This window comes from Synchiropus splendidus, chromosome 7 (genome assembly GCF_027744825.2).
Source record: "Synchiropus splendidus isolate RoL2022-P1 chromosome 7, RoL_Sspl_1.0, whole genome shotgun sequence".
Classification (NCBI taxonomy): domain Eukaryota; kingdom Metazoa; phylum Chordata; class Actinopteri; order Syngnathiformes; family Callionymidae; genus Synchiropus; species Synchiropus splendidus.
Window position 1 is genome coordinate 18,600,747 of NC_071340.1, and position 27,725 is coordinate 18,628,471.

The 27,725-nt window shown below is 52.7% G+C and overlaps 1 protein-coding gene across 3 annotated transcripts; it reads left to right on the forward strand.

Moving 5' to 3' along the window:
* Window positions 1-794: 794 nt before the first annotated feature.
* antxr2a (ANTXR cell adhesion molecule 2a) lies at window positions 795-26,038 on the forward strand. Of its 3 annotated transcripts, XM_053870728.1 has the most exons (17): window positions 795-1,216; window positions 1,876-1,947; window positions 3,311-3,382; window positions 3,452-3,533; window positions 3,594-3,695; window positions 3,815-3,883; window positions 3,969-4,049; window positions 4,620-4,680; window positions 4,780-4,875; window positions 5,275-5,344; window positions 9,934-10,012; window positions 10,101-10,196; window positions 12,905-12,955; window positions 13,225-13,314; window positions 14,759-14,929; window positions 15,015-15,095; window positions 23,917-26,000. In XM_053870728.1, the coding sequence occupies exons 1-17, from the start codon at window positions 1,065-1,067 to the stop codon at window positions 23,953-23,955; spliced, it is 1,464 nt and encodes a 487-aa protein (XP_053726703.1). In that variant the 5' UTR covers window positions 795-1,064; the 3' UTR covers window positions 23,956-26,000. The 3 variants fall into 3 exon arrangements, with proteins under 3 accessions (XP_053726703.1, XP_053726702.1, XP_053726704.1); XM_053870727.1 differs by having other exon boundaries at window positions 15,015-26,038; XM_053870729.1 differs by lacking the exon at window positions 10,101-10,196 and having other exon boundaries at window positions 15,015-26,038.
* The last annotated feature ends 1,687 nt before the right edge of the window (window positions 26,039-27,725 follow it).

Below are 27,725 nucleotides of genomic sequence, written 5' to 3' on the forward strand. Positions count from 1 at the left end.
GTCTGATCCAGTTCTCCACAGTCCAGTCTGGTCTTCAACAGTCTACTCCAGTCCAGTTCCAACAGGTCAGTAGTTTGAGAGGTGTGAGAAGTGTTTCACGTGGAGGGACAAAATCTGCAAAACCGACTGGCTCTCCAGGACCAGAACCAAGTCCAGAACACATAAACCTGTAACACTCCAGACTGGCACGACTCCACATCCTTGTCAACTCGTGTCAGAGTGTGAGGGCGTGTCCACCTGCTCACCTCTTGCAACAACGGAAGGGAGTGTAGAAACCCCCCACCTCACACACACATCCTGACACAGAGTGGTTGCACAACAGTTTGGACTTGACGCAGCTGCAGAGGCTTCCTGCCAACACTCTGATGAGACGCCACGTCCTCACAACCAAGAACTTCTGTGGTGTCAGGAAACTGAGACACTCGAACGCCCCACCAGTCCTCAGTTTCCAACAAACAAACAGATGTCCTGGTGAACTGAGACACACATGACAATCTTCATCCCTGATGTTGACCTTTGACCCCCGCCAGTGTTCATGCAGTAGAAATAATCACAGTTTTCAGTAGATATGTCGGATCAGGCGGGTCCCACTTTAAAAAAAAAACATTTTTCACTTCTGACCAACAGCGAACAAATGCTAGCAATAATGACTTGTTGGTCGTCGCTTCCTCTGCACAAATGTATTTATTTATTTGCGAATAGTCGGTTTATACTCGGACTCGTGCTGGACGTTCCGGGTCCAGTGAGCTCCTGCTGAAGCTGCGAATTCCGAGCACATCGGACGGCACGTGAAGGCAGCATCAGTGGCGAGTGGAGGGAAGTTCTGAACTTTGCTAGCTGGCCCTTTTTTTCCTCTGTTTTCCTCCACAAACTGGGTCACTGGAAGTCCCGGAAGCAGGTGTGGTTCTGGGGTCGGAGTCAGTTATCTGTGAGTCAGAACGTGACGTCGCTGCTGTGATTTCCTTTATTTCGCTGGTCGGTTCTTTTCGAGTCACTTTTGGAGCGACTGCATGTAGCTTCACTTGACGGTTCTGAAACTCAGCTGACCGTACCGCCGGTCCACAATGATGTCGCAGCAAGACGGCGGTGTCCCAGGGTCGACTCGCAAGAGGTTCGTCGGGGTTGTGGTTCTGCTGATCGGACTGTTCGCCGCCTCGGTTTGGACCGAAGAAGCCTCCTGTCAGGGAGCTTATGACCTCTACTTCGTGTTGGACAAGTAAGTTTCTCACTTGTTTGGACCGCTTGGACATGACGTCATCCTGACTCGGCCTACTCGGTTATATGAAGTCTGTTCACCTCGCCCGGGATCAACTCTATGCGTCAGAACCAGACCAGTACCAGTCCCTGCCTCAGTCCGCGAGCCTGACGTGGTGGAGGAGCACGCCCGTGTCACCTGTGCGGTCTTCAGAGTAGAGCAGCTCCAGAACAGCGCCTCTGCTTCCGGTACTCCTTCAGCTGGGAAAGGTTCTGTGGGCTGCTCCCACCTGCGTGTGGAAAAGTGGCAATACGATTGCCTGCGTCCAGCTGGACTACATCTGCTTCTTCTCTGTGTTCCTGAAGTTTGGAGGTCGTGATTTGAGCCCAATTACCGCGTGAGTCTTAGGACCACATGAGCAAAGTGAACAAGAGTTGAGTTAAATTCAAGTGCAAACATGAGAAGATGAATCCATAAATGTTAAATATAAGTTGCAGTGTGTTGCGTTCACTCTTTCATCAGCAGCGTGTTGCGGTCCCTCCGTCACCAGTACTGTGTTGCGTTCACCCTTTCATCAGCAGTGCGTTGTGTTCACCTTTATCAGTACTGTGTTGCGTTCACCCTTTCATCACCTTTGCGTTGTGTCCACCCGTTCTTCAGTGCTGTCTGCTCTGCTTCAGGTCCGGGAGTGTGTCGGCCGACTGGTTTGAGATCTACTCCTTCGTGAGGAATCTGACGGACAGATTCGTGAGGTGAGTTCCAACACTTCATTCATGCGTTCACAAAGCCTCATGTCGTCGTCCGTAAATCAGTTCTGTGGCTCCACTCCTCTGTGGTGGCGCTTCCTTCAGCGACGTCACAGACTTGTGCAGACCACCTAAATATCCGCTCCACGAGACAAAACCAAAGTCTCAGCATTGGTCCGTCCTCACGAGAGCGCTGCTGCCAGAGCGGGACAGACGGCGCCGACCCAGCCAGAACCAAGAGCTCGTCTGAAGAAAATAGCAAAGGCAGCAGGTGGGAGTGGGTGGCGAGCGAGCGCTCTTCTGTGCTGTGAGAATGGACATTTGCAGTGGGGCGGCAGGGATGCGAGGGGGGGTCCGGCGCCAAACTCCCCCTGACTTCCAGCGCTGACAAGCGAAAGAGAAGCAACACAACTCTGGAAGGCGGCGGGACAATCTGCTAAACAATGATCGCTCACCAAGACCACTTCTGTTCCTCCATGTGGACCCACTCACACACTCATGTTTGTATCTCCATCCTTGTGGGGACCTCTCATGGCCATAACCCTTTCCCCAGCCTCTCACCCTAAACCACCCAAAACACATGGCTAACCTTAACCAGGACTCTGACCCAAACAGAAACCCAGTTATTTTGAAGTCTTCAACCTGAAATTGAGACTTAACCTTGTCAGTTCCAGCCAAATGGTCCTCACAAAGACGTCAGGTCCCCACAAGTAAGGATAAACCAGGTACAGTCACACACTCAAAGGATGGGGGCTTATCAACAAAATTGATTTTGTTTCCATCAGTCCAACTTTAATGGTGACTCAACTTGAGTTCAAGTCGTCTTTTTTCTTAGTTCAGAATCAGGAAGTCATCAAACTGGGTTGTTGTGAGTCAGTGGAATGTGTCAATACAGTTTAGTAACAGGATGGTGATATTTGATCATTTCCTGTTCATCACTCGCTATTATGCCCTCACTTCAACTGTGTTTACGTATGAGCGATCCTGAGTAAGTCTCTTTGTCTGTGTGTGTATACCTTGCCTAGCTATTCTTGTGAGGACCAACTCTTGGAAAATCACCTCTTTGTGGTCCCCACAAGGCTAGACCTCCATTTGAGGAGTAAAACTTTATTATAATTGGGTTTCAATTTGGTTCAGTCCTGGTTGAGGTTAGCCATGTGTTTTGTACGGTTAGGTTTAGGGAGAGAGGCTGGGGAAAGGGTTATGGCCATGAGAGGTCCCTACAAGGATAGAGGTACAAGTGTGTGAGTGTGTACATGTGTTTAAAATTAACCATTTATTTGTGCAGCAGGAAGTGTGTTTGTATTGAGTCACCCTGACACACTTCCTCATCACGTCCATGTATTTGTGTGTGTGTGTTCCTTCTCAGTCCCAGCATGAGAGTTTCCTTCATCGTGTTCTCAGCTCAGGCTCAGGTTCTTCTCCCACTGACCGGTGACAGGTGAGCTGTTTCCATGGTGACAACTGTCGCACTGTTAACTGACCGGTCCTCATCTCATTTGTGTTGAAGGTACGAGATAGAAGAAGGTCTGCGGCGACTGCAGGCCGTCTCGCCGGCTGGAGAGACCTACATGCATGAGGGCATCGAAGCGGTACGTCGCTCCTGGATGGTCGGGTCAGGTGCCCATGTTTTGACTGTGTTTCTTCTCCAGGCATGTGCCCAGATAAGGACTCAGCCCAAGTCCTCCAGTATCATTCTGGCGCTGACCGACGGCAAGCTGGCGCCGTATGTGCATGAGCTGACCATGAAGAAGGTGAGTTCAGAGGGAAGTCTGCTGGAGGAGGAGCGAAGCTGGCTGTTGCTCTCCACAGATGCAGCTAGATGTCAGGTTAGCCCACCTAGCTAACCAGCTCCCTCTCTCCATGCCTGCAGGCTGAAGAGGCGCGCACCTTGGGCGCTCGCGTCTACTGTGTCGGCATCAAAGACTTTGATGAGGAGCAGGTGAGTGCTCCGCCCTTCTTCTGTCTTAGCCAAGCATGTGATGCTCCTCAATCAGAGGGTGACACTACCATTTTTCTGCCACCAGCTTTCTGACGTCGCCGACACGAGGGACCAAGTCTTCCCAGTCAAAGATGGCTTCCACGCTCTCAAGGGCATCATCAACTCAGTGAGTGTCTTCCGCAAGGTCTCCATGACTGGCTGAAGGTCACGACTCGTTGAAGGTACCATCGTGGGAGTCAGAGCTGAGCTAGAAGACTGCTCCACTGGAACATTTGAAGTCCTGAGAACCCCAGCCTGCTCCTCTGACGGGCCTCCACCTGTCTGTCTCTGTGTCTCACGCCTCACCTGTCTCAGTTTCTCACACCCCACCTGTCTGTCTCTCACCCACCCCTCCCTCTGTCTCACCCTCCACCTGCCCCCCCACAATCCTAGTTTCTACCCCTCCGTCTCCTGTGACCGGCTTGTCTCGGTGATGTCACATTAGCATGTTGATTTACCGAGCGCCGGCGTGACGGCGACTCGCCTCCTCTTTATATGATAATGTGGAGGACGTGAAAGTGAGACGGGAACACTCGGCATAATTTCACCATAAAGCTGACGGATCCGCCTCTGATGTTCCGATCGCCGTCGTCACTTCGCCGGCCGCGATCTCTAATCTGTCGCCGCGGCGCTGACGGACGCGTTGATTGTTGTTGTTGCAGTGATAATGGAGCGGCGTCCGTTTCTCTTTCCTCAGATACTGAAGCGGTCGTGCACCGAGATCCTGAGCGTGCAGCCGTCCAGCGTGTGTGTCAACGGTGAGTGTGTGTTATCAGCATCAGGACATGCTGTCGCTGCAGCAGTGGGGAGGAGGATCAGCTCCTCTGAGTCTGACGCCATTGTTCTGTCTCCTCTAGAGTCCTTCGACATCACGCTGCGAGGAAACGGCTTCATGCTCGGACGCACCAGCGAGGCTGTCGTCTGCAGCTTCATCGTGGACCAGCAGACCTTCAGTAGGTTCTCTTGCTCACACACGCAGAGTCGGGGCCTCGGGTCCGTCAGAACCTGGCGCTCCTGCGACTCCTCCTCCCTGATCTCGCCGTCTGTTCGCTTCTCCTGAGAAGCGAACGGGATTTGGCAGCGCAGCTTCTCAAACACTCGCTTGGCCAGCAGAGCTGCAGGATCAGCGGCTGCAGACGACAAGTTATTTTTGATCACTGCAGCCGCCACTCGTACACACGTGAGCGTGGAGGAAGTGGCAGTCAGCAGATGTCTTCCTGTTGGCCACACCTTCGCCTACTCAGGACTATTTATTCCTGCACATGATGCCCCCCCTGAAATACACACACACAGATGCACACACAAGGTCAAGTGTGGCTTTAACCTGACACCTCTTCTTGTCTTCTCTCCAGATCACAAGCCCACCTACGTCACAAACAACCGCATGCTGTGTCCGGCTCCTAAACTCTACGAAGTAGGACAGTGAGTAAAGTTGTGGGCCTCCATTCATCTCTCTCTCTCTCTTGCGCTCTCTCGCTCTTGCTGGTCGCACTCTGTGTCAGACAGTACAAACCCTCCGCTGTTAATCCCACAGCACAGCTGCAGTTTAGATGGGACGCCAGATTTTCACCGTCCTCGTGAATCCAATCAAAAATGTACGGCGAGCGGCGGCGCAGCTCCTTGAGCTCTAAAACAGATTAGGCATCATATGATGGAGGAGATTTGGTGACAAGCTTCACCTCAGATTAAAGCCTGTCCTCAACAACATGTTTGTGAGCGCCACAGAGGGTTTCTCTTTGATGGCTTTATTACTCAAAGGTCTGCTCTCAACTGTGGACAAGGCAGTGTTTTCCTGCTGGAGTTTCCTTCTCTGAGTTGATGTGTCATGGCATATTTGGTTTTCTCTGAATCTGAGGGAAAGGAGTTTGCTGTGATGAGAGAAGTAGTTTAAAATCACAACCCCACGGATGAAGTGCCCTTGAAACTGAAAGATCTCTGTGTGTTTCCACGTCTCCGCCGCTAGCAGCTCTTCCGCCCGCGCTTCCTGCTCATGACCTTGGTTTCCGCGACGACCCATGAGTGGTGAGCGATGGCGAGTCGACACATCTGCTGCAGAGTTTTTAGAGGATGTGCGACAGATGTAGTCCTTCCCTTTCCCTCGCTCCAAGTCTAAATAATTCACTGTGCTGACAGTCCCCGCACCCCGGACCACCTGCACCCGCCGCCCGAGACCGGGAACTTCCGTCTCCCTCCATCTGTCTGCTCCATGGCTCTTACACGCCTCAAGTCAAGCGCACGCCAATCTTCCTCCACATGAGGAGTCCTGCCGAGCCGGTCTGACCCGGCGGACCCCACAACTCCCTTTCCCCCCCACAGTTTGTCATGTGGTCTGGGTTTTCATACGGCCGGGCGTCCTGGAATCTCAGTGTCAAGCTTGGGCATCATCTGCACCACCAGCTGCGGTTCAGACCTGCAACTTTGGCATCTGCTGGCATCCCCCTCCTCACCCATGCCATTAGCCCCCACCCCCCACTGAGAGGTTAAGTGGCTGCGCTCTGGCAGCATCATGTCCTCACCTGGTGTTTTCACAATAACGGTGGAAACCCAAGAATAACTGAGGCGCTCGTTGACACCTGCTGGACAAACGGGAGCACTAATGCTCCTCAATAATTAAGCACAGCATCCCCTGGTGGCAACCATGCCATCTGCTGGTGTGGGGGGGTGATTCCCGAACACCCGTGTGGCGTTATTCCGAAGCTCCTCTCTGGAGGCTCTTGTCGGAAGTCCTTAGGATGGAGAAGCAAAGTTGAAATCCTGGTCGAGCTCTTCCTATCTTGAGCTGTGAGAGCAGGGTCATGGGTGCTCATGTGACCCTTTCCTCTTGTCAGGAGATATGTGGGATCACCATAGGTTCGACCTGCAGGGAGACCTGGCAGAAGAATCCAGTTGAGGGGTGGAACTGGACGAGCCAGACGGCAGAACATGTTATCATAACCCCTTCCTGGTGATGGTGGATGAGGTTATGTATAATAGAGGCCTGGTTCAGCTTCGCTATCTGTCAGCGCTGATCCACTTCGCTCCGGTGGCACCCGAGGTCTCCCCACAGCGGATCAGAGCGACGTCAGGAGGCTGGTGAGTGGCGGGAGTGGCATATGCCGCTCCGTCAATTATTCAGCCGCCTCAGTTTTCACGTGTTTAAGAAAGTTTGAGATCCATTAGTGTCAGACCCGTCACCGCCTGCAGCTGCAGCACTTCAGCCGGCGTTACCGTCAGCGCCGGGTCTGGGACACGGTACCAAGAGACCCGAGGGGTTTTTCAGTTCCGTTAGAGTGAGGTTTCACACCCGCGTGGCGTCGGGTTGTTGGCTATGCTTTTTGAGCTGTAGCTGTGTTTCATAGCTTCCACAAGAAAACCGTCCTGTCCAGGCAGAAACCTCCAGAGGACCAGACTCTGTCAGAGTCGACAGGTTCTCATCTGTGTACAAGTGGAGGGCCGCGAGGAAGACGAGCTGAGCCAGAGGCTCAGGATCATGGTGGCGATCGTGGCGCGACATGCACAGTTCCCATCGCTGAAGTTGTTCATTTGGTCCTGGTGATGCCTCCGGCCCAGGTCTGCAGTGACGGGTTCTAATTTCAGTCTCATAATGGAGTTTCAGCCAGGAAGAGCAGATTCTTCCAGTAAATGAGCTAATTAGTCAGGTCCGGACCCGGGCGGTCGCGGTTGGGTTGCGGCGCATCGAGGACGTCCGGTGATGTCGGGGGGGAGGGGAGGCCGTTTGTCGCTCACTCTCCTGATTAACAACCGCGATGCTGCTCCCTCAGATCTGGGTGTCAGCAAAATCAGCCCCCACCCCCTTCGTTAACATGCAAGGGCCTGAAGGAGGTGAGGAGCGCATCCTGCGACAGCAGCCAGCCAGAACATTATGACCACCAGCCTAACAGTGTGACGTTCTGGTCGTCTGTGACTTGAGAAGGCAGAAGTCTGGACGCTGGGAGGGGTCCAGTCTCGACATGGCTTGGTTTGTTGACCAGGTGTTGAGGACTCAGGGAGTCTGTGCCCATCAAGAACCTGGGCATTTCAGAACGTCCACCTCGCCACACCACATGTGAATGTTGTTCTGGTCCTGGTCACCTGGGTCGACTAGGAAAACCGCTGCCATCGGTGAAGTGCTGGTGGGAAGCAAACCTTGCTGCTGGACCCCAAACGATGGTGGACAGGGGTTCCAAGCTCTGGTCTGACATGAGCACCAGGTTCTTCCTGTGTTCCTGACAGGGTCCAGGACTAGTGCCAAATTTGTTTGTATCTGTGGTGGCACCCGAGGAGCACGGCGCTCATGTGAACCGGATCTCCACGCTCAGCGTGTAACCGTAACTTCCAAACGTGCTTGTTCGGCTGGCGTTCCTTAATCCCGTTAATCTGAGCTCGATATGTCTGAAATGCCGTCACAAACCCCCGGCGTTGGACTCGCTCGGCACTCGAACATCTTGAGATGAAAGGAACAAATCTGCTTAGGCAAAGTCAGAAACAATGTCCCAAATTTTGATCGCCACCATGTTGTTTTTGGACGCTGCGATGTCGCCTTAGAGTTTGATGATGGACGAGATGGCATACATATTTCTGTGGCCCTTTTGACGTCAGACTTAAACAATAACTGATAGGTTGTAATATTTTTTTTGGTGTTTCTCTTTTAGTCCCCACCAACACTTCAGCAGTAACAATAACATATTCTTGTTTTAAGACTAAAATTTTCTACTTTTCATTGGCCATTTTTGTGTTTTTCTTGTTACTCATCGGAATATTGGAAATAAATTTTGAAATAAATTTCCTTTTTATATTGATCCTCTAGTCCTGTGTGATTTATATTCAAATTAAGTACATTTAAAATGAAGTATTTCAATAGGCTTCATGACGTATTTACACTTCTTAATGTCCTTAATTACATTTCATCTTCTTAGGTTCATTTTGTTCTTCTTACTTAACTTCATTTTGTCCACTTGAGGCCACCGTATTCTGTGACCGCCGCTCATGACACGGTGAGCCTGTGTATATTGGGCTAAGATGAACAAGGAAGAGGTTTTTTCACAGTCGCCACTCTTACTTTTTTCCCTCAATTTCTTCACCTGACTAGTGTGTAGTCGCTGAAACCTGCACTGCAATGATTTTGTTATAATTTTTCTCTCTCCTGTGCGGACCTCCGCTGTATCATCCCTCCCTCCCACTTTACGTATATTTTGACCAAACATGAGTGACTCTTAAACATCAGCCAGCTCTGATGGTCCACTTCATATAGGCATCTCTTCGAGTTTCTGTTCATTCCATTGTGTATGTTGCGGTGTCACTGGGCGGACAGTGATCTTAAGCATTAGAATTTCCGTATTGTGTGTGTATGCGACCAGCTCCCGCAACCAGTCACACCGCTGCGCCGAGATGTGGAAAAGGCCGGCCGGTCAAAACACACCGGCGAACTGTCGATGGGTTACGCCAAGCTGCTTGAAGGAGGTCTGCGCTCTCTGAGCACTCTCCCCTCTGACAGGACATGAGAGGGGCAGCGGGTCTCTGTGGCCCCGCAGGAGCCTGAGAGGACCCTGGGGCACTGCCTCGGGCTGAGTCTTCAGCAAACAGACTGGCGGCGTGATGACCAGGCCTCCCGCTCGCCCGGCCGCCCGCCACTGCGCTTGGCTCTCGTTAGCGCTGCCGTAATTGGATGGGGCAGAACGGACATATGGAAATTGCGGTGCCGTTCATCATTAGAGTTTTAATTGTAGCGGGTTTTCGGCTTGTCTGACTAGATGAGACGAGCCGAGCGGCCTCGTTACTGTGGTGCCGCTAACAAGTCTCCTGTCACGGACAAACCAGTCGAGTCGTCACTTTTGACGCTTTGAACTGAGATCTGACATCATCACTCGCTCATTGTTCACGTCTGGTGTTGGTCCTGGGGAGAATAGAGACTGGATCCCCTGCTGAACACTCGCCCGCTCGTCCTCTCTGGAGAGGCTCTGTGAAATGTGAACAAGTGATTTAAAAAAATTTTTTTTCTACTTTTTGTTTTAAAACTTGTCACTTTCTTCCAGGACCATGGACGTTCTCATCAGCTTGAACAACGGGAAGTCCTTCTTATCCAGCACCCACATCATCACCGCCACCACCTGTGTGAGTCACACACTCACAGTCTCACACTTGATGTTCCTCTTGTCTGGTCGAACGTGGCCCTGATCACATGACCTGGTGTGTGTTGCAGAGCGACGGGCTGGTGGTTTTGATTGTGATTCTGGTTCTGCTGCTGCTGGTCGCTCTAGCCCTCATGTGGTGGTTCTGGCCACTCTGCTGCACTGTGGTGAGTCCCCGCTTTGAACAGGAGGTCATGTGACCCACCAGGTCCTGTCAGACCCTTGTACCTCAGTAGAATCACTGGTGACCCCTGAAGCACCCTGGGAGGTCAGGTCAGTTGGCAGATCTGCACCGGGTCTTCTAAGTTCTGTTCTGTGCCTGTGTGTCGGAAGTCCCGGTGGTCATAATGTTTCAGCTGGTTATTCAGGCCCACCCCCCACCCCCCCACTCCCCTCAGCCTCGGTGGAAGCGCTGGGATGAGGGGACACAGATGGTGCTTTCGCCCAGATCTGATAGATTCTCTGCCGCCCCTGCAATCCTGAACGTCACCTGGCTTTGTGGACCTGTGGGGGGCGCTGGGGGGTCCAGGACGAGATGGAAGCATATTTTGGAAAACCAACAAAGGCATTAAAATGTAAACCCCCTGCAGCAAGTCTGGCCGCCGCCGTGTTTGTCTTCTGCAGCGAGCTGCTGTTGCCTCCCATCCAGGGACGCAGCAGAAGAGGAGGCCATGTGTGGCTGGTTAATATTTAAACCCCCAGTCTGCCAGCACACACACACACACACGCACACTCGCTCGCGCTCACGTGGACCGCTGCCAGCCGAGAGGTCACACGCGCTGCTTTGTATATCGTGTGTTTGGAAAAGAAAGTGAAAAATGTTTATTTCATTGACGGCCTCAAGTCCAGAACCTGTGACAGATCCGGAGCCAGACGAGGCCCAGTTCTGACTAGAAGTCACGTCTGCAGATTGAGGACCTCATTCTAGAGGGGACCAGCTGTGGTGTTCCACATTCCCCCAACAACCGCCATTCTTACCTTTCCGCCCTGAAGGTCATGTGACATTAGATGTGAATGTTGCTGTCCTATGTTGGTCCGCTGTGAGGTCCGGCTATGAAGTGGTCATGTTGCATCATGAAGTGGTTGTATTTGGGCTATGAAGTGGTTATGTAGGCTATGAAGCAGTTATGTTGGGCTATGAAGCGGTTATGTTGCATCATGAAGTGGTTATGTTGGCTATGAAGCAGTTATGTTGGGCTATGAAGTGGTTATGTTGGCTATGAAGCAGTTATGTTGGGCTATGAAGCGGTTATGTTGCATCATGAAGTGGTTATGTTGGCTATGAAGCAATTATGTTGGGCTATGAAGTGGTTATGTTGGCTATGAAGCAGTTATGTTGGGCTATGAAGCGGTTATGTTGCATCATGAAGTGGTTATGTTGGCTATGAAGCAATTATGTTGGGCTATGAAGTGGTTATGTTGGCTATGAAGCAGTTATGTTGGGCTATGAAGCGGTTATGTTGCATCATGAAGTGGTTATGTTGGCTATGAAGCAATTATGTTGGGCTATGAAGTGGTTATGTTGCATCATAAAGTGGTTATGTTTGGGCTATGAAGTGTTTATGTCGCGCTATGAAGTGGTGATGTTGGGTTTAAGTGTGAGATTGCTCCCCACACACTCTCAGGGTGGCGGAGGTCAAACCGTCCCACGTCAGAGCATATGTGTGGGTTGGCATGCTGCGCTGTGATTGGTGCTCGCCGTGACGTCAGCTGTCCAGTCTGGTGGCCGAGCTCTTACATCATCAGGTGTCTGGGAATCAGGCAACGGAGTGACTTTACTTATCCCACAATATGTCCTGAAAATCTGCTTCGAAGGGGATCATCCCCAAATCATGTTAATCAGCTGGCGTGACAGTGAGAGATTAATTAACCCTAATTGATTATCCTCCATTATTGAGATGGCCGTGGCAAGCGAGGCCGTGGGCGCCGCGTGATGCCGGCAGCTGCTGCGTCCATGATATCCCATAAAGCTTCATCTGTTTGAGTCTCTGTGGAAGGTTGGAACGCATGAAAGATGTCATTCCTGACCTGAAGTTGGATGAAGCAGTGAACGTGGCCATGGTGAGAGAGTGAGTGGTCATCTGCATGAAGAGGAAGTGATGTGCCAGGGTGAGCATTTATCAAAAGGAACCCCAAGAGAAGAGCAAATGCCATGAACACATGAAATGGTAAATTATGTCCTACATAATCTATGTGGGTGGAATGAGACATGCATGAGTGAAATGGTTAATGGACTGGATGAATGGTTGATGTTTTGATCAGGAACGGCGGGTGACTTTCCTTTCAGTATGAAATCGTGAACTTGTATCCACAGTGACCCAAGACAGTGGTGTTAAAGCATCACATGGACTTGTTTAGAAAATACAGCAGCAAAGGTGTTGTGGAGGTGTTTCCATGGCGACAGGCTGCTGAACCGGACCTCGCGGCAGAGTGTGTGACACCTGACGAGCAGTGCCGTCGGCCCGTCTTTGCCTCCTGCCGCACATCTGAGCTCCACCAGCTGACATCTTGTCCTTGAGTGGGATCACATTGTGAACAACCTGCTCCTCAGGTGCCATGTCACTCACCAATCGCGGCTGGTGTCAGCGGTCACTCCTGTGTGTGCGTGTGTCCCGGGACCTCTGCCTGAGCCGCGTCTCCACAGAACTGCGACTCGAGCGCTGAACCCCGTCCAATTAACTAAGAGCAAATCGTGGCTCTGTCAACAAGTTGGTTCATCTTTGTGGGTTTACAAACAGAATCTTGTAATTCGGCAGCGTGAGCTCGGGGGTCACCTGTCAGCCTGCGCCGGCGTCAGCTTGCCTGACAGCCATTGTTTGTGTGCGTCCCTGACGGACCGGTGCTGACACTCTCTCTGCTTTTTGTGTTTATCCAGGTCATCAAAGACCCGCCGCCGCCGCCGCCCCCTTCGCGCCCCCCCCCACCTGTGAGTACCCTCTGATGTTGTCGCACAACACATGAATAATTGTGAGTCTGAGATCCAGAGAGGACTTCATCATCCGACACGTCAACATGTCAGCGCTGCTGCAAACACTGTCTTCATCCGCCACACCTGTCTCCCTCTCACTTGCAATCGGCCTTGGCTGTCTCCCTCTCTGCCTGTCTCTCCAGGCCTCCCATCAAACTACAAACACACAACTCTGCTCCACAGTCTCACACATGTTGACACTGACCCACAAACTGGTCTGTTCCTAGGAGCCAGAACCGCTGCCCAAGAAGAAGTGGCCGACCGTGGACGCGTCCTACTACGGAGGGCGAGGAGCCGGCGGGATCAAGCGCATGGAGGTCAGTATTGGTACTGGTTTCACTTTGATGTTGAAGTCATTACTGTGACTTGTCAGTGGTACAGGTTTCACTCGACCTGGTCAGTTGAGGTCCGGTCCAGGGTGGATCCTGGACTGGACCCAGGGTTTCCATCAGGATTTTTTTTTAAACTGACAAAATAAAAAAAAGATTAAAAAAACATGGACCGCAGCCAGTCAAGAAGCGTTAGAGAAACATTGAAGCAGGGCGATAGTTTTGACATTTACTCAGTTGGTGACAATAAAACACTAGTTTTAAGTTCAGTCTCTCTCCAGTCTTCGGCCGTCTGCAGAATGTGGGTCTTCAGTTGCGCTGGACTTCAGTCATTATGAGGTTTGTTTTGGGATTTTTTCGTGAAAAACACGTCGAAAGCCACCGTTCCTTCCCACCTCCATGATGCGTTGTTTGCTTCAGTGTTTCCACTTCATTTAAATGTGTTAGATCACGTGACAGTTCATCTTGAGGGAGAGAATGTTTTTCTCAAAGAGTTGCGACTCTCACTTAAGCTGCGGCGGTGCGTCTCACACGAGCGGGGACCCTGAGACCTGTGGTCCACAATGAAGCCCTGACCCAGTGGAGGTCCTGGGGCGGACCTCCTCGGGCCGGTCTTTCCCCGAGGCTCGCGACACAGACAGCGAAGAGACGGACGAGCGTGACACCTGACACCAGCTGTCACGGCATCACCGGCAAAACTGCCGACGTGGACTCTTCTCTGGAAGTTTGTGTCCAGCGACCTCGTCAGCGTCCTGACGACTCTGACTTGACAGGCCAGTCCAAGCTGATGGATCCGTCTCTGTCGAGTGAAGGATGACAAACCACCCGCTCCGTGCCCCTCCTCCTGACTCACTGGGCCGAAGCGGCGCTCACTTGTGTCACTTGTGAAGGTCCTCCTGTCATCATCGCTGCATGCTTTATTCCTGTCGCCCCTGCTTGTTGGTGATCCCCCAAATCTGTTCGATATCCTCGCCGTGTGTGTGGGGACCAATTCTTGGAAACACTCCTGCTTGTGAGGACATCTTTGGCAGTCCCCACAAGGTTAAGTCTGAATTTGAGGATGAAGTGAGAGAGGGGATTGGTTTGGCTATTCTTGTGAGGACCAATGCTGGGAAAAATGCCTTGTGAGGACGTTTGGCTTAGTTCGGAGTGTTTTACCAGTCCCCACAAGGTTAAGCCTCAATTTGAGGATGAAGACTTCAAAATAACTGGGCCTCATAACTGGGTTTCAGTTTGATTCAGAGTCCTGTTTTGGATGGTTCGGTTTAGGGGTAGAGGTATATGACAATGAGAGGTCCCCACAAGGATGGCAGTACAAGTGTGTATGTGTGAGGTGTAGACCAGGAGGCACTAGTGTCAAGAGTCTTGCCGTGTTGTTGACGCCAGTCCTCGTGGCGACTGAATCTGAATCTGAGTCGTGTCACCTGTGCAGGTGCGCTGGGGCGAGAAGGGCTCGACGGAGGAGGGGGCCCGGCTGGAGAAGGCCAAGAACGCTGTGGTGTCCATGCCTGAGGAGTCTGAGGAGCCCATGCTCCGCCGACCCAGATCCACACCAGCCCCTGCTGCAGCCCACGGCCAGAACAAATGGTACACACCTATCAAGGTGAGTGACCCCTGTTGATGACATCCTCATCTTCATCCTAGTAGTCATCCTCATCCTCATCCTCCTCTCCACTCTGCTGTTTCAGGGTCGTCTGGATGCCGTCTGGGCTCTGCTGCGGCGTCAGTACGACAGAGTGTCTGTGATGAGACCCACGTCTGCAGACCAGGTGCGTGTGCGTGCGTGTCTTCACGGTACTTGTCCAGCTTCACACCAGAACCAGAACCCCATGTCTGCAGTCATGGTTTTAGAACTGAATTCTTAGGAGTCATCTGGAGCCGTTTTTAGCTCCAACACAAATGAACCGGATCAAAGTTGGACCTGTCCGGTTGATTCTGGTTGGGGAGTGGGGGAAAGGCGGAGAGTCCTCCCTTTGATGGCGGACAGGAAGTCTCGGGGGTCGTGAATATTCATGGTGTGTGAGATACAAGGACTCGTACAGGTGTAAGGAGGTAGGTTGTTGTCGGCATCTGTTCCGCACAGAGAGCCGTGCGTCCACATCCCTCCCGCCCCCCCACACCACTCTGACCACTGGCCCTCCGGCCCCCCCACCAACAGACCGCTGGAACCGAAGCGCACCAGCGAGCTTAGCGAGAGAGAGAGATGTGTGTTTTATTTTTCGGTCTCACATCAAGTGCCTGAGGGCGTTCGACACCAAAGGTAGAGTGGGGGGGGCACAGCTGCGGCCCCCCCTCGCCCCGGGCACAAATAAAGAGATCTGATGTGGGCTGACTGAGGAGCGGGTGAGAGGGGGAGTCGGCAGCCACTTCAGAGCCAAGTTGGCACGGCAACATCTGCCGCCAAGTTCAGCCCTGATCCACCGGGACACAGGTGGGGGGTGAGGGTGGTGGAAGGGGGATATTGTTTTCTCACCCTCTCTGAAGCATCTGTCTGAAACCTGTCCAACATACACACACACACACGTTCGTATTTCTATCTTCTTTAGGAGGTGTCTCATTGCCATCTCTCTTTAATCCTGAACATCCAAAACAAATAGCTAACCTTAACCAGGAGTCTGAACCAAACTGAAACCCAGTTATAATGACCTACTTATCTTGAAGTCTTCATCCCAAGGTTGAGGCTTTGCCTCGTGGGGACAGGCAAAATTGTACCTACAAAGGCATAAGGACCCCACGAGGACTTCTTAATCCCCGGAATTGGTCCTCACAAGAATATCTTAAGCCAATCTCTCTCTTTCTTGCGCTGTCTTTCTCACTCTCTCACACACACATAGACACACACCATTGTCTTCCTATCTTAGTGAGGACCATTATTGAGATAACCTCGAACTATCTAAAACAAATGGCTAAAGTTAACCTTTATTTACTCTGAAACGCAATTATAATAACAGCTATTTTGGAGTTTTAACCCTCAAAATGAGGCTTAGCAAAGTGAGAACTTGCCAAAATGTCCTTACTCTGTTGATTAAAAACTCATTTAGGTTCTCACAAACATGGAATACACACACAGATCTGTTTTGTTTTTCTATGATTGTGGGGACATTGTAAGGTTTCTCATTGCCATAACCTTTTCCCCAGCTTCTCCTCCTAAACTTAACCGTCCAAAACACATGGCTAACCTTAACCAGGACTCTGAACCAAAGTGAAACCCGGTTATGGGGCCCAGTTATTTTGAAGTCTTCATCCTCAAATTGAGGTTTGGACCTGTCAGGACCGGCAAGAGGTCCCCATGAGTTCATAAGGTCCCCACAAGGATAGTGCTTTGTCAAGAATTGGTCAAAGCAGTATAAACAAGCCCACACAGAAACACACACATTTGTCTTCCAATCTTAGTGAGGACTGTCAATGACATACAATGTCCTCACTTTGCAAAAATGTCCTCACTCTGTTGATTAAAAACTCATACAGGTCCTCACAAAGAAAAAAGTACAAGAATACACACACAGGTGCCACTTCTTTCAACTGGTGTTCACACACTTGCTGCATCACATTTGATAGTAGCCCGCTCACAGTCACCACTTCTACCTGGGACACACACACACCCACTGATGTGGGAGTGGGAGTGTGTGACTCGAGCGCCCCCTATCTTCAGGCCCGTCTTGGTCCGGTGCCGCTCTGGACCTCATTAGTGGCCGCGGCGTCTCGTTAGCGGCAGGAGCGTGCTGACAGCTCGGCCGGGCCCAGACTTGACAGCTCCGGCCGCCGCGGCCTCCGTGAGGTGAGGGAAAGTAGGGCAGATGTCTGTGGCTGGTTGGAAATTTGATAATGACCACCATGTTACCCCCCTCCCTCACCCGTCCGACGCACGCGTGGCGACCTGGCTGCTAACACGATTACCGCTCTGCAAACCAGGAGGCTAATTGTTGATGTGAGCAAAGCAGAGCGGCGGCCTCGAGAGGGGACGTCGGGTCAGGACGAGAGGAGGGGACGAGCGGCGGTGGCTGACATGTCAGGTCCATGAACTTACTCCAATCAGACGGAGAAGACCAGTTCTCCATGAGCTAGCGACAGCTAAGACACCAAAACACACCTAGCATTTGGAACGGCATCAACACACACGCACTGAGTACACACTCTCACACGTTTGTCTCGCTATCCCTGTGATGTCCTCTCCCCCTAAACCTAACCATCCAAAGCACATGGCTAACCTGAACCAGGACCAAACTAAAACCCAGTTATTATAAACTACTTTTATTGAGGTTTTAAAAAGCCTTGTGAGCACAGGCCAAAATGTCCTCACAAGGAGGTGGCTTGTCATGACCTGGTACTCTTCATTATGGCAAAACATGCCCACACTCACACTCTCACACAGAGAACACACGGCAGAGTGGAGTCTGAGTCTTTCTGTTCAGAAATAATATTTCTCTCTGGATGGTTTTTGTTGTCCATAATTGTTGTACAGACAAGATAATAAAGCCAAAATGGCTTTATAAAAAAAAAACAAAAACAAAAAACATTTCTGTCAAGAATGAGATTATGATTTAAAATGTGCAAGATTTTCAGCATTTTCAATAGTAGTTTAGGATGTATTTCAGTGTAGGTGATGTAATTCATGTATTTCCAGAGAGGCGCTTGTGAATATGGATTTCAGCTTTTGTTTCAGAGGGATTCCTCGCCTGAGGAGGAACGCTCCCCGTCTTGGTGGTAAACAAGCAGACAAACAAACCTTCATGCGTTCATCGGTGTGTTTGATTGAATCTGCTCCGAAGCGGAGAATGAAAAAAAAGGTTTTGTTCCTGCTGCAAACACGGCGCGCTAATCCCGCTCAACAAGCTTTAATACCGCCGCAGATGAACTCTGGTCTTGCCGCGGTCCCTGGGGAGCGAAGAATCTGTCGGTGTCTCTTTAATTTGTTGGCAGATTTAACGTCGTTTATGGCGGCGCCGCCGACCTCCGCCGACCTGTGCTCGCTCACTTCGGGATTAGGTTCTTGTTTGGGCCGTAAATCTGTCCTGGACAGGTTCCCGGCTGGAATGTTGTTTTGGGGGTTGCTCTCTTCCTCTCCATTAGTGTTTGGGTGGCCCGGACTGGTACCTGCACCCCCGTGGCCCCCGCCTCCCCACGTGCCTGATCCGATGTGAACTGATGTCCTGCCGGTGCCTTTTTTCCCAGAACCCCTCAGACCGGTCGCGGCAGCGGCCGTTTCTTCATCACACATTAAAATCACTGCCGCGCCGTTCGGCGGCAGCCACGAGGATCCAGGCTTTAATTAAATTACATTATTGTTAACGTCAGCCGGGGCGGGCCGCGCCCCCCCCGCACCCTCACGTACTGAAGGACGGGGGTGGGGGGATCACTGGTTCCCGCAGTAATCTATTCTAATGCCCCCCGCTCGCCCATTGAATTAACAGGCGCAGCACTGTTATGCGGCGAATATGTTCACAGTGAATATTGGATGAGCTGCGTTTGTATACATGAGCACTGCACGGCAGCTAATGTGGCGCGAAGGCCGCTGGTGTGAGAGCCACTTCCTGTTTCCTGGAGAACGTGCAGGGTGGCTGTGAGATGCTCCTACCAGGCTCTGAGAGTTAAAGAAGGTGAGGACCTCCCCGGCGGCCCCCAACGCTATTAAGAGCCGAGCAGCCAAGTGAAACTAATAAGGCCATTCAGCAGCTCCCAGACCCGGGTCTGATCCAGCTGCTCCCCACTGATCTGCTTGATCATCGCGTCGTCTGTACTGAGACAGTCAGTTTCTCGTTCACTTGGACCTGGAGTCTAGGGCCTTCACCCCTCCCGAACATGTAGCTCTGCTTCTTCTTCCTGGTGAAATGTGGTGGAGCTGCTCAGGTGCTGCAGCTCTCTTTCTAGCAGATGGATGTCCACAAATCCAAGTCAGGCTGTGGTCCGGTGAAGGTCTCCACCGTCAGGTCTTTATTCCTCGGCTTCTCCGTCCTCTTCTTCACGGGGTCCAAGTCATGATACCCTGACAATCTAGTTCCTCCCAGTGCTGGAGAACATGGCGCAGCTGACCTCCAGTCTGTTGTCACCTGCCGCTCGCCCCATGCCGCTGGACGTCCGGCTCCTCTGGCGCCAGCAGCGCCCGTCGTCGACAGATGTAGTGTTGTTCTCCCGCTGCTGCCGCCTCACATGGTCTCATGAATAAGTGACACTCCTTCATAATGGATGCAGAGATGCAGATGTGACAGTCGCTGGCACAAAGGCACTGATTTGAAATCCAGCTGAAGTGGATCCAGATGTGCGTGTCAGTGCCGCTAACAAGTCTCAGCTTCCAAATCTTTCCGGGATACCGGAGCGTCGAGTCACCGTGACTGTTCAGCTGCTGGGAAGCTGAGAAGAAGTTTCCTCGCGGTTCTGATCCGGACCAGCTGACTGGCTCCTGTTTCTCACAAGTCTCCTAAAGTCATGTGACCTAAACGCCGACTCACGAGCGGGTCGATCCGTTGCTGGGCCGAGCTCCTCTCGATCAAAAATAATTTGTGGTGTTAGCCTGCTGCCGAGCGGCACACAGTCGCACACAAATCGGAAAACAAAAGTCTCAGTGTTGTCAAGTCGTCTTCCTCCGAGTCCGGCACTGTCGATCACAGATGTACTGAGTTCTCCTCGACTCAGTGGTGTTAACCCGTCAGCTGTCCACACACGCACGCACACACAGTATTTCCATACTGAGCTCGAGTCTCACTCTTCTCTCACTCAAAACTGGGCCAGCTGTCTCTCTGAAAAACCCACCAACACACACAATCATGTTTGTATCTCTATCCTTGTGAGGACCTCTCATTGCCATAACCCTTTCCCCAGTTTTCATCCGAAACCTAACCCCCCAAAACACGTGGCTAATCTTCACCATGGCTCATTATAATTGGGTTTCAGCTTGCTATTTTGACATTTGGATTTGTGGGGTCAGGTCAAATGGTCCCCACAAGTGAGAATCAACCTAACTGGTTCAGTCTCTCGCTCAAGTTGCGTCCTTGTCATTTTTATTTGTAGCTTTCCTTGTTGACATTGTTGTCATGGCTGCTGTCGTGTCTGAAGTTGTGGCGAGCTAGTGTCCTGTACAAGATGCTTGTGTGTTCCTGGGAACTTCCTCTGCAGGAGCAGCACTTGTTGTTGGTCTTTGGAGGCCTATGAGATGTTCCCCGGCCAGAGCAAGCGTTGACACTGGTGGAATGAGGAGTTGAGGTTCTCCGTGGGTTGCTAAGCGGAGGTTGTGGTGCTGAGATCTGCAGTGAGAGCCTCAGTCTCCTGGTGAGCTAGAGCTAGCCGCCTCGCCGTCAGGTCCGGCGCCGCCGCTTCAGTGTCCCACCGGCCAATCTGGTATAATGAGACGCAGGCTGCGGGCAGCGAGGACGTCCCAGCCACCAACATATGCAAATAAATTATCATAATCTCGCAGCGCTCGGCGCGGCAGCGGCGCTCGACCTGGTGTTGACCCGGCGCTGTGATTAAACAGTGTAATCAGCGTTAGTGTGGCGCTCACACGCCGCAGAGCAGACGCTGACGTGGAAGCAGATGTATGGAAATATGTCGGGCACAGATGTTGGATCACACGCTGCCAACCGCGGCGCCAACAGTCGATCTCATCCCCCCAAATTTCACCTATCACTCGTTGGTCCCCTGGAGGTGATGGACGGTTCTAAAGTAGCAACTGCAGCGAGGTGTCTCACGGCCGACAGGTTGGAGTGCACAAAGAGAAAACCTAGCTTCTTAAATCCAAAATAAGCCTAAAGCTTCTCAGCCCAGCCAGAACCCGGTTTCCTCCAGAACCTGGGCTCAGTTTGAAAGAGTGCCTCATTTAAACTCTAGGTTTTGAGGAAGTTCTTGCTTAGAGCCTCGGAGACTCACTCCCACGCTCATGTGTTCCAGTGTCCCAATGTAGCTGGGGGATCAAAACATCTGGTTCTATTTGAAAACCCATGAATCCAACTTTTGTTCCCCCTGAAGTTTGCGCTTTTGAGGTGGATTTTTGTCCCAACTGTTCTGGCTGTGGGTGCGTGTTGGCTAATGTGCTAGATAGGCTAGCGAGCCGCCCCCTGCTGGCCAGTGCGTGCAGATGTCAGTGATATTTAGCGCTGGGGTGAGTCAACGCCACAGTGAGTGCCCCCTGCAGGCAAGATGTTGTTCTGCGTTAGCGTTCAGTGGCGGTGCCCGAGGTTCCCTGGCGTTAGCATGAGGCAGCGAGTTTACGGTGGAGTCGCCCTGAAACCAACGCAGAGCTTATGCTTCCTCTGCGGTCTGTGCCGGTCACCCCTGGCATCGGCCTGTAATCTGAGAGTACAGATGAGGCCGGCGGGCGGCGAGGACGTTGATGTGAGCCGGCAGTTGGAGGAGGCGCCGCAAAAGTGCCGGCGCGAAACACTCGAGTCGCTCTGAGCTTGTTTGTGGTGTTGAAGATCGGTCGATCCTCTTTTGCTGATCCAGTCTAAGTGCTCATCTGTTGCCGGGTGGAGCCAAGTCGAGACAAATTCTCACAAATGTAGTCCTGGGTCCGTCCTAGGTAGGTCTGGTGGGAACGTCAGAGAGAAGAAAAGGTCCTGGACTCCACTAGACTTCTGGACCAGACCCGGGAGCGAAAACTGGAGTGTGCATGTGTGTGTGAGCTGGCGTGTTGTCGTCATGGTGACAGAAGACCACCACGTCACATGACTGCTGCCCGCCCCAGCCCTGCAGCGGCAGCTTGTTTGGGGGCTCAGTGTTCGTCTGAACTCCAACATGGCCACCACCGCCACCATGTAGCTGCAGCTGTTTCCTGCCGGGGGTACCCTCCCCCTCCCGCCCCCTCCTCGCCGCTGCCACCGCGGCGCCGCCAGTCTCTGCGGCTTTGTAAGCGTAAGTGCACATCATTGGCAGCTAAAAGCTGCGGGCAGCACTGCGCGGTTTGTTCCAGAGAAATGCCAACGGTTCTGGCGAGGACGCGGCGCACAGACGGCACAGATGGCACTAATGGGCCGGCTGAGTCCAAGCGAACGGCAGAACCGCGCCGCTGCTCCATCCAAATAACTCTAGTGTGAAGGAGAGCGCAGCCAAGGCGGCGCTGCGCTCCCTCTTGTCGGCGCCGCGGCATCAAGAATTAAAAGTGATAAAATAATGATAAGGGGGGCCCGAGGGGAGGTGGAGGGCGGCGCCGGCAGAACCAACACTGGATGGGTTGTTCTCTGAAGTGGGACCCGGCTCTCTCAGCGTCATTCTGCCAGCCGGCTGATGGGCGGCCCGCGAGCTGACAGATGGGTCTGCGACACTGTACTGAAGTCCACCTGCTGCCCAGTCCAACAGATGTTTCCACCAGAACCGTCCAGAACTTAGGACCTGAAAATGATGGAGCAGGTGCCCCACGTCCACTTGGAGGTGCCGATCGTCATCATAGACTTTGTGTTGAGTGTCAGAGGTCAAAGGTCACCTCTCAGCTGTAGCCTGTGATCAGCAGTGGAAGGTGGCTGGTTCAAATCCCATTTGTAAACAAGATGAACAAAGTTGCTCCGCATTGGTCGCAAAGTCGAGTGAGAGTGTTTTTGTGATGTTGGGCCCCCAGACATCCAAAACACACTATTGTTGTCGTGGTCCAGCGCCACTCACTTCTCCTCACTGTTGATGGGAGAAGTTATCTGAAGATGTTTGTGTCGCTGTGGCAACATGGGCTAATGTTGCTTTGAATCCCCAAACCTCTGCATGATTTAGTGCTGCAGCACCAGGCCTTGTGTTCATGTGGTCCTGACAGTCTATTTGACGTCTCTGATGGCTGGGGATTGCGTGGGAGGGTGGGGGGTTCAGGTGGACCGCCGCCCCGCCAACATGGCCGTGTTTCAGCGATCTCGCGCTGCCAAGTCCAGACTCGAGGCATCGGTGCAGGTCTGACCGTATTGTGCTGCACCTGCTACTACACCCCCCGCACCCCACCTCACGCCTGTTTCCTCCTCTGCACCGCAAAACCCGTCAAATCCACTGAACTTAGCGGTTCTGGAGGCCGCGGCCAAGACGACATCTGAGGAGCCGCATTTGTTGACTGAGGGAGATTAGATGGAGGCTCTCACACACACACACACACACACACACGCTCTCTCTCTCTCTTTCTCTCTCTCTCTCACACACACACACTTTTCTGTATCTCTGTCCTTGTCGGGATCTCTCATTGCCATAACCCTTTCCCCAGCCTCTCCCACTAAACCTAACCATCCAAATCACATGGCTAACCTGAACCAGGACTCTGAACCAAACTGTTTGTAATGACCCAGTTATGTTGAAGTCTTCATCCTCAAATTGAGCCTTAACCTCGTGGAGGTTGGCAAAAATGTCTTCACAAAAGCATAATGGCTCCTCAGGGAGGTGTTTTGTCAAGAATTGGTCCTCACATGGACAGATAAACAAGCACGCGCGCACCGACAGTCCAGTGGCCGGCTGCTGGGTTTGTTGTTCTGAACTCTCATGGTTCTTCAGTCAGGCAACGCCACACTGTTGCATGTCCTTGCACACTTGTCACTGCTAACAAGACAGTCAAAGCAGAAGCTGGTTTCCTGTGTCAGAGCGCCCTCTTGGTGTCAGTGAAGACCTTGTGTCACTCGGAATCTTCCTTGTTTCCAGGGTCGCTGTATGAACTTCAGTCGAGTCCAGCACCAGTGACGCCCTCGCGCCTCTCCTCCCTCGCTGCTGATGTCACTCTCTTCCTCCTCTGAGTCTGTGCTGGAGACGCGACAGAACCGCAGGACTAGTGTACCGGTCCCAACTCTCACCAGTGCCCGCCGCGTGCCGGCGGCAGCGCCTGCCGTGGCCTCTCGCACGCCTGACGCCTCGTGCCCCTGCGGGACACCTCTCCTCATGTGGACTCGGGTCAGGAGTTATTGGAGCGTTATTCCACCGCGGGACCAGTTCTGACCGCCGGCGCCACGTTTGAGGGATTGATGGCTTTCAGAAGTTGACATGGTGCCCGGCGTCCCACAAGCTGCTCGCCAAAGCGGAGAAGATAGCGGCCGGTTGATAGGTCCGGGTGCCGCGCCCTGGACGCTCCCGGCGCTCGGGCCACGTCGGCACTGTAATTTCAAAGTTTAATTAAAATAATTTAAAGCAACAGCGAGCAGCCGGACGCCCGATGACCCGGTACGGACGCGACGTAGCGGGTTCGACGGACGGATGAGCATTGTTCACTCCCAGAAATAATGTCGCCCCCGAAATCAGGCTGCCTCCCCTATATGTTGAAGCCCAAAGATGGGGTGCGGGGGGAGCGGCGGCGTCACTTCGGATCTCGACTTCAGACGTGAGCCGGAGATTCGAGTGGAAACCTGACAAAGCGCCACTGCTTTGACGGGAAACGGTATGGACAATGACCGGTGGCGGGGTCAGTGGGACGTCTGCGAGCGGCCGTGTCACATGACACCAAAAATAAGTTCAACAACCATCAAGTTTGAGGGGCGGGCACGAAGGCGGGGCGGGGCGGGGCGGGTGGCGCAGACGAACCGTCCTTTGTTGTCACCAGATTTTCCTGGAAAGCCGCCGGAGGAGCAGAAACGTCACTGAGGCGGGATCCCCCACACGTGGCTGCTGTCGAGTCGCACTCCAGACGTTTGCGAACAAACGCAAGGCCCATTCTTCGAACACACAATGCAACGTGAGTGTGTTTACTCCTTTCAATTCTCTTGTCGTCTCACCACATACTCAGCAGAGAAAGGGTTTTGTACTGAGTCGTTGTCACGTTGCTGACTCACCTGCGCTTGTCCTGCACCTGTGTCGTCGCTCCCTCTGCACCTGTGTGACGTTTTTGTACTTTTATATCCAACATGTCTTTTTAATAAACACGAAAATACACTGTTGTGTTGGGTTTCTGGGGGTGTGTGAGAGCGTGTGTGTGTGAGTGTGTGTGCTGAAGGCCATCTTTAATTGGACCCAGGCAGATTTATCGGCCCCGACAGGGAACGTGATTATTCAGATTGTGGACAGAAGAATGGACAGTGTGCGGCCACACCACAGGCAACACACACTCACGCACGCATTTGTAGCGCCGTCCTTGTGGGGACCTCTCATTGCCATAACCCTTTCCCCAGCCTCCCCTCCTAAACCTAACCATCTAAAACACATAGCTAACCTTAACCAGGACTCTGAACCAAACTGAAACCCAGTTATATTGATCCAGCTATTTTGACTTCATCCTCAAATTGAGTTTTAACCATTTCTAGTGTGTTTCTAAGAATTGGTCCCCACAAGGTCATCTGTACGGACGCACTGGCACACATCACGGCTGCATCATTATTTCATACCTGCGGGTTCTTCATCCTCTTCTTCCTCATTACCATCCCCCACCACTCAGAACTATTCCCCCGTTGTATAGTCCAGAACTTTGACCCAAGTCCAGAGTTGCCCAACTGAGTCCAGCAGTCTGTTCCTGTCAGTGGATCATGTGAGCGGTCATGAGGTCTCACCCGTTCACCCTCTGATCCATTCATCCCTTCACCTTCCTCCTGCTGCGGCTCTGGCTCTGAACAGTGGTCGCAACTTCTTGCATGTGGGACTCGAACCGCCGACACTCCATCATGGTTAATACCTTGTGCGGTAACGAGGCGCCATCACTCACACTAACGACGATTAGCTGCCTCGTTAATTGAGTGGGCTCTTCAGAACCGGCGGCTCTTTAACGAGCGGCTCCGTTAACGAGGCGCCGCCAAACTCCATCTTCATTTGCACTTTGTGGAGCGGCGGCCATCAATCTGGCGCAGGAGTCGGTCAGTGTCCGTCAGAAGTGGATGTTCATCACTCAGAGTCTGTGAGGACCAGGCCCACCCGGGTCCAGTCTCACCCACCGGTGAGACCGGCCGGCGCCGACCCAAGGTTCCGCTGTCAGAGCGCAGATCTACGGGTCCCCAGACCAGTCGGCAGGTCAAATCTCAGAACATGCATGTTGAGTGGCTGGTGTCCCCCAAAATTCCAACTTGACCTCTCTGACCTGGACCTCAGGTGGGACCATCAGTCAGCTAACCCGCAAGCACAAGATGAGAATCACCTCCTCTGAAAGTTCTGCAACTGCTACTGATACTACTGCTGTAGTACAACTGCCTCTACCGTATTACTGCGCCACCTGCTGCTGGTACTGCCAGTGTACTGCTGCACTAGAAGTTTGTCAATGAGGGTCAAAGGTCACGGGTGCATCTGACACGTGCGGACTGTGTCTCCCCCTGCTGGTGGGCTTTGACACTGAGCCGGTGTGACAGGAGGACTTGGGTGGACTATGCCCCCCCATTCCTCCACCCCACAGACTCAGGCAGCCGCTGCATGAAAGATTGAAGCTAGCAGCTGCCGTCCGTCCAGTGGTCCCTCGAGCCGCTCAACGCGAGACCCGGGTCGCTCCAGAGACGCCAGAACATCTGGAGCCGTGAAAAAGCTTTTAAGACTTCGGTGTATAGGTCCGGGACAGGAGATGGTTCTGACACCGCTGTGTCTGGGGGCGTCGCTCCTCCAGGCCGTGAACCCCGACTCTCATCAGGTCTCCACCCTGCTCCAGTCTCTGATGGTGTCCGTCCACAAAGGCCCAGCCTCATCCCACCGTTCTCAGTAACTCCTGCAGACGGCAGCGGGGTCGTGTGCTCGACTGGGCCTCCTCTGGGACGCCGGCTAATTCACGGCAGCTCGCCACGGTGGGAGCGGCGATGGCGGTCGTGGCTGATTCTGAGTGACAGGCTGAAAGTAAGAGCGGCTGAACCTGAAGCTCCGCTGGGGCCCAGGCCTCCGGTGTCGCGCTGTAAAGTGAGCACTCGAGTGCCGCGCCGTGTCACTGACGGATCCGAGCACCGTGAATCATTGATGAGTGCTCGCCGAGCGAGTCGCCGCGGTGAGGGACGACATGGCGGCGAGCGTGTCAACGAGCTCGTCTGCAATTAACTGCCTTTATTATTCAGGAGCGACGTCATCCATGAGCAACAGGCTAATTAGCCTAGCAGCTAGTGTAAAGTCAGGGCTCCCACATGTTCCCCACCTGCAGTGGACCCTGGCACCGACACACACAACCGTCCCCTGGACACCGTGGAGCACAGCCTCCTTCCTTCTGATTCTCACTGAAGGCAGGAAATGAGTCTTCAAAAAGGCCTTCCTTTGCTTCGATGACTGTTCCTCACACTCTGGGCACCAGGTCACCTGGCATGCTGCTCACCTGACATGTTTTCTGAAGCTGGTTGAGAAGCCGAGGGTTTGCAGCTGTCAACACAGCCACAGAAGCTGCCTTCAGTCACCACACAGATGGAACACAGCATTTACAGTGTTTCCTTTGCTCCGTCATTCCAAATCTTCAGCAGCTACTATGTAGACTGCAGGGAAATGAAGGAGGAGGCGGGTCCAAACTGGACTGGTGGCGTGTAGAGACTATGAGCTGCTGAGACCGACAAAATCAGAACCACAGTCCAGTCTGGTTT

Bases quoted from the DNA above. Each gene is read 5' to 3' on its own strand.
- antxr2a (XM_053870727.1), top strand. From the start codon at position 1,065: ATGATGTCGCAGCAAGACGGCGGTGTCCCAGGGTCGACTCGCAAGAGG. The intron at 4,681-4,779 runs GTGAGTGTGTGT...TGTCTCCTCTAG, and splicing joins GTCCAGCGTGTGTGTCAACG to AGTCCTTCGACATCACGCTG. The intron at 5,345-9,933 runs GTGAGTAAAGTT...ACTTTCTTCCAG, and splicing joins AAACTCTACGAAGTAGGACA to GACCATGGACGTTCTCATCA.